General features: G+C 50.2%; 1 protein-coding gene across 7 annotated transcripts in view; it reads right to left on the reverse strand.

Moving 5' to 3' along the window:
- Positions 1-18,051, reverse strand: part of LOC107997785 (nephrin) — a 153,360-nt gene that overhangs the window by 83,873 nt on the left and 51,436 nt on the right. For all 7 annotated transcript variants that reach the window (XM_062075261.1, XM_062075265.1, XM_062075259.1 and 4 more), the window contains exon 2: positions 14,247-14,376. In XM_062075261.1, the coding sequence (XP_061931245.1) occupies positions 14,247-14,376 (130 nt within the window). The remainder of the gene's footprint in view (positions 1-14,246; positions 14,377-18,051) is intronic.

The following is an 18,051-nucleotide window of genomic DNA, read 5'->3' on the forward strand; positions in this document are numbered from 1 at the left end:
AATGAATGCAGCGCGCGGCCATTGTACCGCGCGCCTGTATCCGCGATAATTCCTCCGCCGATACACGCTGCCCCCCTTCTTCTCGAAACGGCGCGAGCGAGGAGCATCGAACGCCAACCTTTCCTCCTGAATTTTTCCCCTTGTTTTCCCGCTCGATTCCGGAAGAGACCTCGAATTGGTCGGGATGATCCATTCGTCGATGAGGTTCGTCAAATTTTACTACCGATTTTCACTCGTATTTCCCCGGAATATCTCGAGAACGCCCGCCAGAAATAACGACAGAGAAATTGAATTCATCCGGGTTATTCGATCTAGAATTTCGCGTGTTTGCCTATTCCCTCGCGACAACACAGCGGCAATTTACGTCGGTTTCGAGAGGGTGGAAATTGGCAATTACTAATGCGTGACCAATCCCACGGACGACTCTTGCCAACAACCGACCCGCGCCACCGAGCGCCGCAACAATCTGGCGTTCAACATCCGATCGAAACGAGAGCAAAGTAGTTTTCTCCAAAGTAAACGTATGCACGAAAGAAGAAGTGGTTCTTTTTCGGGTGAGAGAAGGTAAAGAGGAGATATCATCGAGTTACTCGAAATAACTTCTCCGGGGGAGAAGATTTTTATCGTCGAAAAGTTACTCGTCGGCGTTGCTTTAACCCGTTCCGTATCGAGCGTGTATTTAAACGGGATCTTTATTCGGGGTCGGCCGAAATCGAAGTCGCGACGGAGGGAAATGAGAGTGGAGAGGGAGGGCTTGCATGGAAAATCAGCGGGAAACGATCTCTCGAACGCGTGGAAGCCGAGCTCGCGACGGCACACGCGTCACACAGCTCGACGTTAAAGCCGGCTTTACTCGTAGGAACCCGGGCTTCCTACGTCTACGATGCATATTTATGAATCGTAGTCATCGTCGTCGACGACGACGTTACCGTCGTTGCGGTGCTAAAAGTGCCGCTTTCGCCTTCGGACGAGAAGCGACGAGATCGATTAAACGTCGTTTGATATTTCGCCGTCGACTTTGAAACGCGGTTTTTTCCCTTTTCTCTCCTCCTAATCGCGGAAACAAGAAGAGGAGAAAGTTCGAAGGACCATCCATCGTCCCCTTCCGCGAGATCTTGCGACTTTCACTTCGTGTGTATACGCGAGGTAAACCGGAGCAGATTCGCGTAACGCGATTAAGACGGGCAAACGAGGGCTAACTTTTCGCGAAATCTCGTTACTCCTCTCTCCCCCAAATCTGCCTCGCCTCCTCTTTTCCAGGAAGAAGGTCTCCCTTCTCCTCTCGCTTCCCCAATTATCGTCCATTGTTTCCCGCTTGTCTCCCGAGGTTGGAAAAGTTAAACGAAAGTGGAGGACGAAACATTTTTTTAATTTCCAACTTGCGTTACGCGACGCACGCTCCCTTCAGGAAGAGGAAAATTGCAGGGGAACGAGAAAGTCGGCGGGAAGGCAGCTAGAGCGCGAGGAGGGTGAATTTCGGCGATACGGGGAAAGGGTGGCTAAGTAAGCAGCGTGTACGCGAAACCGAATTGAATTAGGAACTTTCCGCGGGCACATGCCCGAATTTGCATAAACGCCGCCAACTCACCTCGGCTACGAGCTCGAATCCGCTCGCGCGCCCTCGCCCGTACGTGTCGTCACGCACGTGTGTACACGTGCGCCGGTTAAATCCAACGAAATGGTCCACCTCGTTCGAGAGGCGCGCGCCCCCGTTCCAGTTCGCGCTCGCGTACGTCGACCAAATTAATTAGCTGCTTTTTGCCCGACCTCGCGCGGGAATTAGTCACTCCCATCTTGTAGCATCCGGCTAACGATAGTTCCCGGCTGAAATGCAGCGCTCGCCCGTTAATGGAACGCGTGTTCTTCTTCCCGTCGACAAAGATTCCGGTTAACAAACGGGAGCTCGATTAAAATCGGAAAAACTTCGAATCGCCGTAACTCCGAGGATAACGACTTCCGATCGAGCAGCCGGAGACCGTTGGAAGCGCGCGACTCTCCTCTTTAACATGCTTTCTCGTTTATCTCGATACGAGTTTCGGTTCCCGAGATATCGTCGTGTGAAGAGAAAGGTATTTTTTAATCGTTTCGTCCGCCGCTCGCGCCTCGAAACTTTGGACAAGTGGCAGGGCTCTTGGAAGGACGGATCGACGCGACCCCGTGCTAACGTCGAGCGTAAATAAATAGTCGCACGGTCTATTCGCCATTTCCCTCTCAATGGTCGTCGTCCATGAATATCTCCCCCGTCGTTCCTTCTCGAGGACTACGGTTTCGCCAATCTCGGCCTCTCGCGCAATTTTGCGCTCCTCCGCGTCACCATTCGCATTTTCCATCTTCTCCCCTCCCCCCGGCCTTTGATCTCGCCCGAGTTCGGGGCCGAAGGTAAGAGCACTCCACCTATTTCTTTCCCTCTTTTCGTCCGTCGCGGAATTAAAAAATGTTCCTGGGACGACGACCGTCGAATCTCTCTCCCCCTCGTCGAAATTCTCGAGGTGGCCGGTCCTCGATCCCCTCCTCCCGCAATGAATTCCAGCCGACACTCGAGCCGCGTAACGCGTCCAACCGGATAGAAATGCCAGGGAGCGAGCGGTGGTTGGGAAAAAAGAAAGAAAGAAAAAGAGAAGAAAGAGAAACGAGGGTCGCCCTCGTTTAAATCATTTATCCGTAAATATCAAAAAAACGGGGGCTTGCAAATTTCTGAATCCCCGGCATACGATGTTACATCCGCCTTTATAACCCCAGTTGCCCCAGTTTCCCGCCGTTTTTCATCGGTTTACCGCGTCTTGCTCGTTAAACAAACCGTATTGCGAAAGGTTCTCCGTTCTCAGGAACAGAGAGGGAGAGAGAGGGAGAAAGGGAATTTCCTTCGCCGTTATTCGACTGGTTCGACGACTGGTGAACAGACCTGAGGGAAGAGTCACGCTGTCGAGAATCGTCCCGATCGAGCTCGTCGTCCGTCATGCTGTCCGCTCTTTCACTGCTCTTTCACACTCCCGAAACCTCGGCCAGGAAGGGGGGAGGGGGCCAGGACAAGCGCGTGACGGAACAACGTCTATATAACACTTTTATATTGGAATCCATACGAGGCTCGTAAATCTATCGGTTTCAACGGCCTCCTGCGAGGCAAGTCTCGCAGCGTGAAAATCGCCGAGAAATCATCGCCTCCCCTCTTTTTTTCGCGCCCCGTATTTCGATATGGTTTCGAGCACAGACCTTTTTTCCAGACCCCTCGAGAAATCGTCGAACCGTGACGAACGCCCGGTTAATTTATAACTGCGCGACCTCGAACGCGACGAGCGCAGTTTTTCAACGCGGAAAATAAAAAGAAGGGACACAATCGCGAGACAATCGATCGAATAAATCCGCGTGTCTGTGCAATATTCGCGTTAATTGGAGAGAGCGCGCTCGCTCTCGAGTGGAACGAGTTAATGATAATTCGAAGGGAGTAAGAGGGTGGAATTAATTTTCGCGAAAATCGGTGGAGTTTTCGATTTCATGTACCACTGCCTCTCTCCTCAGCTCGGATACTTTTCTCGACGACCGTCCGGGTTAAAGAGGAACAAAGGAGAGAGAGAAAGGGAGGGAGGAAATAAGGAAGAAGGCTCTCGAGGTTGGCCGTTCCAGGGCGGCGCGACGATTTCCTGGATGATTATTCTCTCGGTTTTTCGCGAAGGGTACCTATTACGAGGCGGCTGCGCGAAACGGTTGAAAAGAGGCCTTCCTCGGCGGGGTTAAGATCAAAGGAAGTGGCTCGAAGCGGCGGTGAAGGGTCTGGGAGACTGTTACTGGCCGTGCAGGGTGAGGAAGGAAGGGGAGAGAGAAAGGAAAAAGAAAGCAACTCTCCACGCGAGCTATTGCCTAAACAAGCGACGCACGATGGGGATCCACCACGGGGAAATCCGATTAGCTTCTGCCCACTGGCTCGTCCTAACCGAGTGACACGCTTCGAGACGTCTCCAAGGACGCGGATCCGTTCTCTTTGTCCCTTCGCGCCAGCCTCCCTCCTAATCTCGATCGGGATAAGGAGGAACGTGCCTCCCTTTCCTCCTAATCTTCCCCTCTCTCTCTCCCCGTTTGTATATTCCACGTCGTCGGCCAAGCAAATCCCCTCAGGCGAGGTCGATTAAAATGTACCAGCCTTGTCCAGACGCGTCTATTTGTCTTACGTCCTACATCTTGGTCTTTTTTCGAGAAAGAAACGAGATACCGTCCGAGAAAAGATCCATCTCCCTTATGGGTTTTCGAGTCGGTTTTAACAAGACGTCACGCGCTAACAACCTGTACCATGTATATATATATATACGTGTGTAGCATATCGATGCATACGTGTTTAAAAGGAATCTCGCTTCGACGCGGAGGAGGAAGGCTGGCCGTGAAAAGAAACTCGTCCCGGCCAAGTCCTTTAACTCTGGAAAGCTCGGGCAGGAAAAGGGAACGGGGAGTGGGAAGTGGATCGAAGACCCTTTGCAGCTTCGTTTCCGGTTACCGAGAGCGAATGCAGCGGCATCGAAAGCGGGGGCGCCCCTTAAAATACTCCCGGCCGGGGAAAAAGGGTTACGTTTGCTCTCCTTGCCTCGAGACCGGGCTTTATCGAGGGGGGAATCTCGTTTCATCGATCTCTCGAGAGAGAGAAACGTCCGAGGACGACGTTTCGGTATTGTTTGCCGAGAGAATCGACGTTATCGCGTATACGAATAAAGAAAAGAAAGGAGAAAGTAATCTCGAAAGCAGGCTGGAAGGAGCGAGAGGAAAGTTTACATTTCCCCTCCCTCCGCGTTGCGTGAAATTCGACAAGAGGGTCGGAGGACGGTTTACTCGGTAAATTTCTCGAAATAACTGCCCTCGAGCTCGAAAGCCACCCTCTCTCTCCCGAGTCCTCCCCTAAAGGAAGATCGTCCCGGTGGCTTTCCAAGATTTCGAACGCGTATATCGCAGATAGACGGGGTGGACAAGAGCTTAAAATATCGGAACGAGAGCTTCTTCGTTCGAGCAATAAAACTGGACGAAGGGTATCGCGGGAATATCGTGGAAAATAATTATCGGCGATCCGATGCACCGGTCCCATCGTTCGCAGAGAAACGTGGCGAAAACGACGTTCCATTTCTTCTCTCCCCTTACTTTCGTCCGGTTATTCCGCGGCTTGTGTCTATCGTATTCGACACAGTCCCGATAAATGCAGCTAAAAGCGTCCACTCGTTCGTAATCGCGGTATTTTCTTGTCTCGATCTAACCGAAACTAATCCTGCGAGAGGCACGTCGATGGAACACTCGGAGAAAGAGCGTAGCAACTTCGACACGAGGCGGAGGCAGATTTCCTCGAACGGGCATATTTTAATCGATGTAATAATCGTTAAACCGTAACGGTTGCTGCACCGCTCGTACATTTATACCGAACGCGTTTATCGCGAGCACGCCGCCGCCGTATATCTTCGTGACGCACTGGGAACCTAGTCGTGTCCCACCACTCCGCCTAGATACATTCCACGGACTCGTTTAATTTCGTTCACATCGCGCCGTTTATTTTTGCCACCGTGCTCGCTGTCGCCTCGCCATCCCCACCTCTCCCCACGGTGGCACATCTAGCCAAGAGCGGGTGGGGGAACGGCACCTCTTCTCGCGTCTCGCCAATGCGGAGATCCATAACTCCTCGGTCGAGGGCAATTCGCCCGATTCCCTGAATACGTAATTGCCTGTTCCTCTTCTGCCTTCACCGCACGTTTTCCTCTCGTCGTCGCCCATCTTATTGCGTCCCTCCACTCCCCCTGCCCGACCTCCTTCCCACGGGAGGAAGGGATATCTCGGATCTCGTCGGATGATCGTCACATTCGATCTTATCATCGAGCGTATTTATAACCGACGCTTCCAATGTACCTCGAGTTCGCTCATTTTCCGCAGGGAATTCTGGCGCAACAACGACCTATTCTTCGAACAATAGAGCCACGTAGTCTTGGATAGATCGCGCACGAAGGAAGAATGGAACGGTGGCTGCCCTTTGAGCATGTATCGGGTTACGTAAAGATCAGGATTTCACGGGGGAATCGACCTTCTCGGCCAAAGAATCGGAGAGAGAATCTTTTATTCTTATTGCGTTATACATATACATACCGATCGATCCCGTGGAACAACCTGTTGGCCGTGCAAATATTTTCGTTCAAATATGTTATTTACGTTGGCGGTCGCGCGTCCCTGTGCCGCGCGAGGATATTTGAAGGTGATACTCGGAGACGCGACTTACGAGTCTCGTTCCAATTACGACGACGTAGCCTTGGAAAAAGGATTCTCGATTCCTTGCGAAACGGGCGACGGCCACCAGGTGGGCAGCAGCCGGTAAACTCGGCAGCTGAGCGGAGAGAATAAAGAGGGCGTGGATCTCCCGCGTGGGAATCGTTCGTTATTAGCCGGCCGGCAATAAGTTTCCCTTATTGCCGCGTAAACGATGCACTCGGCGGCCCCCTGCGGCCCACTGCGAGAGTTTAAGGTGCAGCCCGACCGAGGATGGAAATAGAGTAAGCCGCGAGAGCTTCTTCCGGAGGGGAGGCGTGTGTTTCGGGCGGATAATATACAGGGGCCATTTTTAAAGTTAAGTATCGCCGAGCAACGCGATTTAAATGGAGATGGACGAGAGGCCATTGCGGCGACTTCCTTTTCTTTAATCCTTTCCTTTTCTTCTCTTCGTTAGAAGCCACCCTTTTCTCGCTCGCGAGCAACGCAACCAACTCCGTTATTTAACTCCGTTCTTTTTTCCCGGCCGAACGAAAGTATAAAGCGTTACGCGGTGTAAAGCGTAGGGGGAATATTCGTCATCCAGCCGGTAAATTACAAATGCGCCGTGTGCAGTTCATTGTACGAGTGGATGCGTCTATATACCCCCCGCTTTATTACGTAATTTCAGTTGGCAAATTATTACAATTCGTCCCGGCGGTTTGCACTGTTAACGATGTTTGTATTACACGTACGGATAGGCGCGCGCGGTGGGGAGTGTTGGGGGCCGCGCATTGTACGCGCGCGAACGAGAGAGGCAAATAGTCGAATCGATAGAGGGCCGCCTTTGGTATTCAAATCAAACACTTTGCGCGTATCTACATTTATAAACGTCTATTATCATTCGATGGATAATGAATCGCCAATTAATTACCACGCAATCAATGGCCGGACGAAAGTACGTGGATCAGGAGGCCGGTTTCATTCGGCGCCCGAAATTTCCTCCGTTCCGTCTGAAAAACCCGGGAGAGAAATTGCAGTGGCGACGATAATAATAAAGAAGCGGAGTTAATGTTATCGTTAACGAGCGAGCTCGTGCGAAATTCCGTGTGCGCGCCTCGGTGAAATTATCCGTTGAAAGGAAGAGAGGGAAGGAAGAGATTCGCAATCAGGAGGATCTCCGTTTGCGAGCGGTGTCAACCGGCCGACCGCACCATTGTCAACCTGCGTAATTAATCCACGTTTCACCGGCCCGGACACCGACCTAAGATTTACCGCAGTCCAATTTTACACCTGTCCGTCATCCCGACTCGCGACACCTTTCGCCTAATGAAATTTCTCCGTGATTATCGATGCCCACTTTATCCATCTCGCCTGACACGTTTGGGGGTCCGTGATAATCGTAAAATCGATCATTACCTTCCCTCTATCCGCGGAGACCCGCTCGTCGCAGCCTCGTCGGGGGAAGGGAACGAAATTTTCGAAAGGAATCAGTGGAGGGGCCGGGTTGGAAAACGCATTACTGCAACCAATCTACGTCCTTTATTTCGTCGAGCCAATATTTCCGCTCGCTAGAGCATTTTCCAAGGTTATTGCTCGGTGAACCGAGCCAAGTATTGCTCTCGGTGGTCTTTAGAGTCCATAGTTCCGTAGCTCTGCCGCGCATAACTTTTCATTCCAATACGGTTTTACTTATTTCCCTTGGACCGTTTCGAACCAACTTACGAGGTCCTCGTTACGCTTTCCGATCGATGGATCGGAGACGGCTCAAAAGGTTACAGCATCGTGACCGACACAATTCGTGACCGAGCCAGGGAAAAAGATTTCCAGCAAAACGGCGAGAGAAACGATCGATATTAACGGATCCGAGAAGCGTTCTCCCCCCCCTTAAAAAGGGATCGAATTCGTTTAATTATTTTCGAGAGAGAGAGAGAGAGAGAGAAATTTCAAAGGGGACGAACACGATAAATTCGATTAAAGGAAATTAAAGGAAATTTGGAACAATCGGGGATAGTTGATCCATCGATCCGGAAGGGAAGAGAGGGGGGGAAGTAATCGCGACTCGTTTGCATAAACGTTAATTTCAATATATCCCCTATATTTTCCGCCCTGGATATTTATCAATTCCGTCTGGAAACAGGAATTTGATATCTGATTCGACGCTGTTATTGTTACCTGCACCTGTACCGGCTCGATGTTATTGCAGTTCTGCCATGATTGACGCCGCGAAAAGCCGACGCAATGAAATCACGGAAAAATAATGCTCGAGATACGAGCTACCTACCTACCTACCTACCTACCTATCTACGTGTCGCATTGTCGCCTCTCTCATATTTTCACCGCATCGTTAACGAACCTGTATTCGATACAACCGTCGTCTTGCGAATTTTTTCCAGAAATATTGAAATTGAATTTTCGAAAAGAATCGCGATTATTGGAACCACTCGTTTCCTCTTTCTCTAGTTTCGTCCGTTTTTAAACAAAGCGGTTAAGGTTGCGGATGCAAGATTAGCATCCGCAATTTATTCCGGAACCTTCTCGGCCCCCTGAAAATCTAGAGAATAGGTTTCAGACGATAGCAATGCGGGTCCGGCATCTGCAATTCATTCTGAATCTTTCTCAAGTTCCTTCGGGATTTCGGAAATCTAAAATGAATTTCAGATGGCGGTCGGATTCGCTTCTCGGCCGATTTTCGAAAGAGAAGAAAATCCTCGTAACGTCTCGTATCCGATCCCCTCGTCTTCCTTTTCCATCGATCGATAATTATTACCGACGATCAATCGCGAAAAATTCAATAATTTTCCTAAACTCTCTCTCTCTCTCTCTCTCTCATGAAATAAACATCTTTAGAAACGAGCGTTGATGCGATCCTTCGATTTACACGCGATAAATTCAAATTGGCTGCGCACTAAACTCTCCCTAGACCGTTAAAACGCTCGATAAAACGGGTCCGCGATCGTTGCTCGTTCGCGCCAACATCCCAAGAGTCTATGGATAAAACGTGGCCGGCTGGACGAAACGACGCGCGACCGTTGGAAAAAATCGCATTGAATAAAGCCTCTTAAACGACTGGTTTGCGCGCGCGTCGTCGTCGTTATCGATACAACGTGAACGTAACGGTCATCGAACGCCGTGCCAACGATAACGACGTTGCCTTTCGATCCACTGCATCTCTTTGCTCGACCACCATCACCATCACTACACGGGACACTGTACCGGTACAAGTTTGCGACACTGGACGCGATAATGCGCGAAACCGGATTCCATGGACACGATGTTTCCAAGGCCCGTCTCGTGGACGCGAGCACGCGATGCGAGTACATCTAAAGAGTTGCCGTGCGCGACACCTGGTGTGAGTTGCCTCGGCGCTCGTGGCGCTCTCACGTTGTTAAAATTTATGAATAATGTAGCGGGGTAATGTAGTTTCCTGGTAGTTCGTTCGAAAGTACGGATCGTCTTTACGGAAATTTCAAGGGGGAGAGGAGGGAAATACGGAGCAACGTCGGAGATTCGAGGGGGGGGGAAAGGAGAAGATGTACGCGAGACGTTGAACTGGAGAGAGTGAAAAAAAGGGAAGGAAGGGAGAAAGAAGAGAGAGGGGAATCGGCGAGCGACGCGATGGTCGAATACAGCGGCGCGGTGATATATATATATATATATATACTAAGAGCAAGAGAGGAGGGAAAATACCTTTCGCGCATTGTTAGGAGGATAGAGAACAAGCAGGGGTTTACGCAGTGTCAACGATCTTTCGTGGCGTTGTTTCGTGGCTCGCTTTCGGGAACAAGCAACGTGCTAAAACGTTTTACGACCCCTCCCCTCTCTACCCGTACAAACTGCGACCGCGTTAAAACAATCCACCGCGTTACAATTACAGGCACCGACGAGGAATCGTCGCTGCCCGGGATCCGCAGAGCATTGTTGTCGCATTTGGGTGGCTCGTGACGACACGGATATCGCCGATATACGGCATTCGCGTTTTCGTCCGCCATTCGCTTCATCCACAGCGAAATGTTTCGACGACTAAGGGTTTACGACACGTCCCAATATCGATTCGTCCAGGAATTAACTTCCAGTTAGCTGAAGCTCCAACCTCGAATCGCCGGTCAACTTGTCGAATGAAAGATCAACCGCGTTCATTATTCAACGTGGTGATATTACGGTGGCGAAACTCGAATCTTGAAGAGAAACTTGAGCGCAGGGGAATCGATCAAAGTGAGCGAAGAGATATCCGGATCGTGGTTTTGAATTCTTGAGGGAGAAAAGTTGACTCGAATGTCTATAATATTCCGTAAATTATATTCGATATGGATAAATTAATAGCAGTGCACTCGCTCGATATCAAGATCGCGCATCTTTCGCGCTTACGTGCACCTTCCAATATCTTGGACTATCATCGTTGCGAAGTAGACGCAGAGTGAGAGAGAGTTTCGACGTTACCGCTTATTTGCTCGGTGATGTAAACGCGGTGTTGGCGAGTGAGAAAGGAGACGGCGAAAAAGCCGTGGGAGAGAAGCCACTAAGAGCAAAGGGAATGGGATAGAGCTCGGGGATGAACGACGACACGATGCATCTGATTTATGAGGTCCGTAACGGGAGACCTGGGAAGGTCGGTGCAATGCGATCTCCTCGTTTTGCGGTCGAGCTTCTTCCGTTCCTTTTACGTTACTTAAATAATGCGGCCGGAAACAGTATTTGATTAAACGGTTCTCCGTCTCTGAAACATCGGAACGGAGGAATGCGTAACGATTCGCGAGATTTATGAAATTGATTTTTTTTTTTTTTTTTTGATTTGATTGGTTCGGCAACGCGACCGGAGAATAACAGATGATCGCGAATATTGGATCTAAACTTGCGTTCACTTATATATATATATATATATATATATATATAGAGAGAGAGAGAGAGAGAGAGAGATTCCCGATCGGCTGGAAAAATCAAATTCTCATCGATGAAAGGATGGGGCGTAAAACAGGAACGAAAAAAAATAGAAAGGTTCTATTTCCATTTTATTCGGGATTAACGGGGAGAAATCTAGGCGAGTAGATCGTGGGCGGACGATGAACGACCGGCACCGGCGTTTGCGCTGCAAGTGGCATTAATTTTTCCACAACGGGCCGCGTTCCCCGGCCCTGGCTCCGTGTAACGAAAACTGATTTATATCCGCACGAGCCATGGAACACCGATAATTACCGGTAATCGCAATTAATCAGATTTATGCGTGTTAACTATAAATCTGATTACACCTAGGTATACACAGGTATAATAATGCTAAATCTCCGTAAACGCGCTAGCTTCGATTCTGGCTAGCCAAATATAAATTACACGGGGTCAAATCTATGACTTCTCATCGTTCGCGGAACGATCTAATTTTCGGTCGACGTTCGTCGAATTTTTACGATCGCACGACCCAACTGAAAAAAGAAAAAGAGGAGGAAGAAGAAGAAGAAGAAGAAAAACGGAGGACGGTCCTTGCCATTCTCATTTTTCCTCACGGCCGAGGAAACGTATCCGTTGCTACGGATCGACAGCTGCGCCCGAACACCGAGGGCGAATAAAATTTTCGACCTCGATCTCTGACCTCTCTGGCCCTCCCCTCGTTGTAAAATTTTCAAGTGCGCGCTCTCTCGCGTGTCGTATCCCCGGCTCGGAGAGAAAAGGGAGTCGATTCCGGAATATCGATGCCGGTACACATAATCGAGGGAGGGAAACGAAGGATTCGCGTCCGATTTCGAAGGCTTCGATAGCTTCCGACCCGGGAATCCAGGCCGAGATCGAGGGCGGAGGTCAACCGACGAGGGCGCGCGTAATCCAGCAAGATCTTTCTCGAATCGTTCGACCTTCCAATCCCAATCCCGACGAATCCATCCGATAGAAATTTAACCCGCCGTTGTTTGCCCGCCGCTCCATCTTCGCTTCGACGATCGAGTTACGGCGATCGCGTGCAGGAAAACTTTCCGCGAACCCGCCGCTCCTCCCAGAAACTTTCCTCTTCTCCCCAACTTGTGCTCCCCCTTTCGATTCTTCGGGGACACGCGGGAATCTGTTGTGCTCGTCGTGACGAGTCGGCGGAAGCGGATCGATATCGAGAAACGCCTCGTCCCTTCTCTCGCGAGCATCGTTCGAACGCATTCGAGGGAGGGTAAACGCACGGCTCGAAGTCGGGATCGATCGGAAGACGAGGCGAGAATCGAATACCCCCGTTGGGATCGATCCGTTTACGGACGATCGAGATTCAAAGATCGAATTATATACACACACATGATCGTTGTGCATCTTGCAATACGAGTTGCCCGTGGAAATTGTGCAAATCTATTCATCCGTTCCGCGTCGCTGCTCGCGCAATCGGGCGTGTTTAATCGATTCGATCGATTCCCTTTTCATCCTTTATTCGTATTAATCTTACGTATTGGGAGAACCTCTTTCGCGTCATCTCTGCTCTCTATTCTCTTTCTCTTGTTCTAGAGAGAAATCCACGAGATGCGTATAAAGAGTAACGGCTCGACAGGTTTGTTATCTCGGAGGACGGTTCGGGTTTACTCGGACAAAGGCTCGTTAGCCGGAGAGGACGCGCATAAATGTTTGATAACGCGATAGAAAGCGAGGGGGCTCTCGATAGGCGCGCATCCTTTAGCGGAGGTTTGCCAAGGCGCGTGCGTGCAGGTTAGGTATGCGCATAGTTCGCATACCGACCTTCCTCGCGCGGTATGTTATAATTAGTGCGAGGCGCACGCAACGTCGATATGTCCACGAGCTTCCAAATACTTCCTTAACGAGATGGCTTCGTAAACAACGGGCCAAGTGTGCTCGCGTGCCTCCCGATCCGATTCTCGAGTCGAAACATGGCTGAAATCGTATTACGAAAAACGTTGAAATTCTCGATAACGCCAATTTTTTCCCAAGCTTCATTTCACCGTTAAAATTCCACCTAACGTTTGCGATCACTTTTCGAACAGAATCTTTTCCACTCGAATTAATAAAAGAGAAACATAGAAAAAGTTTTCTCTCTGCAAGCGTGTTACGAGTGTTGCGAGAATCTTAATTTATAGACGAGATCGTAGGGGGGATGTCGCGGCGGTTATCAATTATTCGCCGATAAAGCTGCCGTTGCTGCATCCCCTCAGACACCGATTCAAATTTATCGATACGCTATAATTACGTGCCACGTAAGTTGATCCTCATTAGGCGGATCCACCTTCTTCTTGTATATATATAATACGTCCCATTCCCCGCGTAACCTTTGACTGTGATTCGAAAAAGCGAAAATTCGAAAAAGCAATAAGGAGCAGGCTGTTCTCGAGACACAAAATGCGATCGATTGAAAAATAGGGGTCGCGGTTAAACGAGTTGTTAATTGAGAAGAAGAAGAAGAAGAAGAAGAAATTGGCCACGAAAAATGATTAACAAGGCGTATTTAAATTCACGGTTCGTTACGCGAAAATTACGAGCGATCGATCGAGATAATTGTCAATTAAGAAGGATTCCGTCATCCATCACCACTCGTTTCGACCTATTCCGAGTTATCCCTCCCTGTCTTTGATTCCTCGGCGAGAAAAATTATTCAGTGCATGCCGCGTTTCATAAATTCATACCTTCTTCAATTTTCAGCCTCATTAAGGAAAATTATAGATACACGATCGAGCGAAATAATTGTCAATTAAAAAACGATTTTGTATTCCATCGATCCGCGGGGTAAAGGACGGAGGCTTTTAATTAATAACCGTTTCAATTAAGAGGCGTCTGCCCGTTCGACTATCCCGGGGACACCGAGTAAGCAAACGCCCGCTCGTAAAATCCCGTTCGGGGGAAGAGAAGGGGGGAGGGAGAGAGCAAACGGAATGCAGAAAGGAATTCGGAGTCGAGCGGGCAACGAACAGTGACGTACGTTTAATAACGCTTGTATCTCGGCCCCGTGGGATGCAACGCATATCGCCGAGATTCCTCCAAGCATTTTTCTTCCTCTTCTTCTTCTTCTCGAAGGTTCGGCCTCAGAAGGAGGTCTCGAAAGTTGTTATTCGTGCAATTAACGAAGGTGGCAGTACACTCACGTGTACAGTGGTACTCCGGCCTCGTCCCTGAACCAAAACACCATGTGAAGGGTGTCCTCGCCCGGTGGGGTGATGTCGCATGGCAACTCCGCCGACTTTCCTTCCACCACGCTGATATTCACCAACGGCACTGCAATCAAACAGAACGCTCGTTAACTTTCCTCTCGATCTTGCGACTCTTTCGCCAGGGATCGAAAAGGGATCGACTCGTTCTCGCAAACCGATACGAAGGTCCTCCTCCCCGGCCGATCCCTCGAGGAACTCGCTATTCGACGAAACGAGATTCCATTCGATTCGGTCCGCCGCTCCCGACCGAAACAACAATCGAGGGTGTAATCCGAGGGAGAGAGAGAGAGATCTGATTGTCGTCACGGAACGCGAGCCCGTGAAAATTTCCGTTTATCGACCGTCTTGGAGGGGTTGGCTCTCCTTATTATTTATTTCTCCCCTCCCTTCGGGCATAAATATCGCTTAGGGGCGACTGTTTACCATATAAACGCCCCCGAGGCACGCCACTCATTTGAATTCTCCAGTTTTTCCAGCTTGTAACGAGCTCGGGGTTGCACGTGCAACAGCGCTTCCCTCCCCACCGTAGTTACTTTCCGCCGTTGAAAGCAACAACCCCCGGGAAGATCCTTCCCGGATTCGTTATAATTTCATGCGCGTATTTCGCGGCCTTGCTCGCGATTTAACGTTCGCCTAGTACGGGTATGTGTGTGCGAGGCCTGCACGATGGAATTTTTCATAAGCGTCACGCTTCCTCCTCCCGAGATCCGCGTAATTAGATTAGCCGAGCGTCGGTGAAAACACCCCTCCCTTCCTAAAATTAAGCGCACAAGTAGAGGTAAGTTTGTTATTCCAATTTTATTTATTTAAAGGTTTCTACGCGGATGGAGAGTTGGGCAGTTTAAACACCGTGGAAGCCTCGAAAGCCGTTTCGATTAATGCAATTCCGCAACACGCCCGCAATTAACCCTCAAAGACCCCAGCTCGAAACGTCGAGCTAATGGCGGCTGCGGCCCGTGTCGCGCATTCGAAACGCGTTCAACGGATTCGATCGCTGCCAAAAATCGGAGCTCGTAACTGGAAGAAGTCTGCCAATTTTTTCGCAAATCTTCCTTGCGCGATTGCAATTTTCGCGCGAGACGAGCTCGTGTGTTAGTCGAAATTGCGAAGCGTCGAGGCAAGTTGGGCCGATTGGGGGGAGAGAAGAGCGAGTCGGGAAGGGAGAGGAGCAATGGAGGGACACCGAAGGGATAATGGGGTTCGTTTTAACAAGGCAAACGTTACGATTGTCAAAGAGGGGTCTGTGCGCCGTCTTGCTCGCAAATTAACTCGAGTCGGAGGACCGGTTGTTAGCCGCTATTATGCTGGCAATTCGTGCAGTCGGATGGCTCTGGGGGAGAGAGAAGGAGGGTGTAAAAGGGACGGATGAGTTCGTTATTTACGGAGCGCCTCTCACACGGGAGCTGTTCCGTGTCTCAAGGTCGAAAGCGAGATTCAATCGATCCTTTCGCGAAATCTCGTAAAAGGTTAATATTCAACGAAACTATTCGCGACGCTTTCGATATGGCGATATTTCGTCTTTATTGGACGTCAGGAACGATACATTTGACAGGCTGGATCGATTCGTAAGGAGGAGAACAGCAGAAGCAGTCGGTTCGTACGTAAACCGTGGGAGGAGGGACTCGTCTTTGTCTGTCGGGGGAGATTTGGTGAAATAAGAAGCGTGGGAGGAGGAGGAGGTTGGCTCTCTTTGAAATTTCGCCTTGTCCCGGCGATGGAGAGGACCATCGCGCGACGAGGAGGGGAAGGAGGGAAGGGAGCTTACGCTTTATTGCGTATTTACATATTTTCGCCGAATCCCCTCGACGTTTCATAAAATTCAACGTCTTTATAAGGGTCGGCGCTGTTGCCGCTCCCAGGACGCTTCGTCGACACTTTATACCTTTGAATTTCTGCGACAAAGATTTCTCCCCCTCCCTCGCAGCCGGGAGAGAGCGTTAGCTCCCCACGTCGAGCGGATCGGTTCAACACTCTCGGAGACACGGACCTCGAGATCCCTCCCTCGAGAAGAGAAATAGCCACTTTCTTCCGGGGGAAATTTAAATTTTATCGCACGAAACCGTGGATCGAATAATTGCCACCGAAAAATCCCGCCGAATTTTTCACTTCCCTTCCTTCCTTCCGATAAACGTGGAGATTCCAACTTTCCCCCGCGGATTCTCCCCCCTTCGAGATCTAACCTCTCGCTGGTGAAAATTTCGTCGAGGCGAGTTAACGCTCCAAGATCCCCCTCGGGGATAAATAATAAAAAGAAAATAGAGCGGGTGGCGCTTCGAAATCATTAATACCTTATCCCCCTCGGGACATCTCGATACATCCGTACAGCGAAGGGAATTGTTTTTACCTCTCGAGACGACACCGCCGCCGATCGATGAACGTATCCGTGCGAATATTAACTCGACGACGGTTAAGACAGAAGCGGTCGATCGATGGAATTAGAGATTCGAGAATAAGGGGAAGGAGGGCCGTGTTTGGAAATTCGGGAGGGGATTAGAGGGAGTCGGGGAAGGCGAGGTTAGGTCGGCGTGGATGTGTGACGGCGGTGTTACAGGCTGTGCAGTTGCCGGTCGCATTGTGCAAAGCCGGCACCCGGCCGCGAGACACTGAGTTACGAGGCACGGAAGGGAGGTCGCGGCCACTTCCGGTTGTAATGCAGTTTGCGCAACAATGGGAGCCACAATAGGCCAAGGGAGGCCCACGTAACGTCGCTCTCCCTTCGGAGACGTTGCCCTTTGACCGGGGATCAAAGCGTTCCGCCCAACCCGCCCGGAGAGCCTTGCCATTATCATGCCGGGCCGCACCGAGCAGATCGGCCGGATTTACGGGCTTTAATGAAATTTCCTACCTGCTGTCGACCGGCCATCGGTTACCCAACTTTTACCTACCTGCACGGACGCGGCCGAGACGGTCGTAAACCGTTTACGCCGCTCGGATCAAACGCGAGTTCACGATTCGATCGCATTTTTCGCCCGCTCTTTCGAAACGAAGCGTGTCGGCGGCGGCCTCGCAAATGGCGCGAACAACGGCGTCGAAAGTGGATTCTGGTAAACACGCACCGATTCTCGCGAGGGAATAACGGCCGCCTTATCGATCCTATGGAAATTCGTCGGGGCAATTATGAGCCGAGGCTGCCGAATTTAATGAACTCGAATCGTTGGAGAAAAACTAGGCGCAAAGTTTCGCCGATTCACGGATATCACGGCGATCCGCGTGACCCGTTGAAACGATCATTTGAATACCGAGGGCCGGGTATCGGAATTTCAAACGAGATCTCTGTTTAAAGTATGCTTAATCAACGTACTTTGGTCGAAAACTTTGATCGTTGCTCGTTAACGAACGTATTATAGGCGCTTTTTCCTCTCCCGGCTCGTTTCGTTTATTGGCGAAGAAGCCGCGATGCCGAAAAAAAGGAAAAGAAAGAAAGAAAGGAAGGAAGGAAGGAAGGAAGGAAGCACGAAAAAAAGAGAAAAGAGAAAGAAGGATACGTTTGTACTTTTCGCTCGCGGCGAAGTGGAATCAATGGCGAGGCAGAGGACTTTGGCCGACGGCGTGAAATTGAATTAATCCCGAATTAAGAAATGCGCGGAGAGGGGAGTGAACGGACTTGGGACCGATGCTCTTGGAAAACTTTGAACAACGTTTGTAAACTCCGGCCAAAGTGATTCGCGCAAGAAAGCTGGACTCGAGTCGAGGAACGATGACATCCCGCGGACGTTTTCGCGGACGATTATATTCCATC

Source organism: Apis cerana, linkage group LG5 (assembly GCF_029169275.1).
Source record: "Apis cerana isolate GH-2021 linkage group LG5, AcerK_1.0, whole genome shotgun sequence".
NCBI lineage: Eukaryota > Metazoa > Arthropoda > Insecta > Hymenoptera > Apidae > Apis > Apis cerana.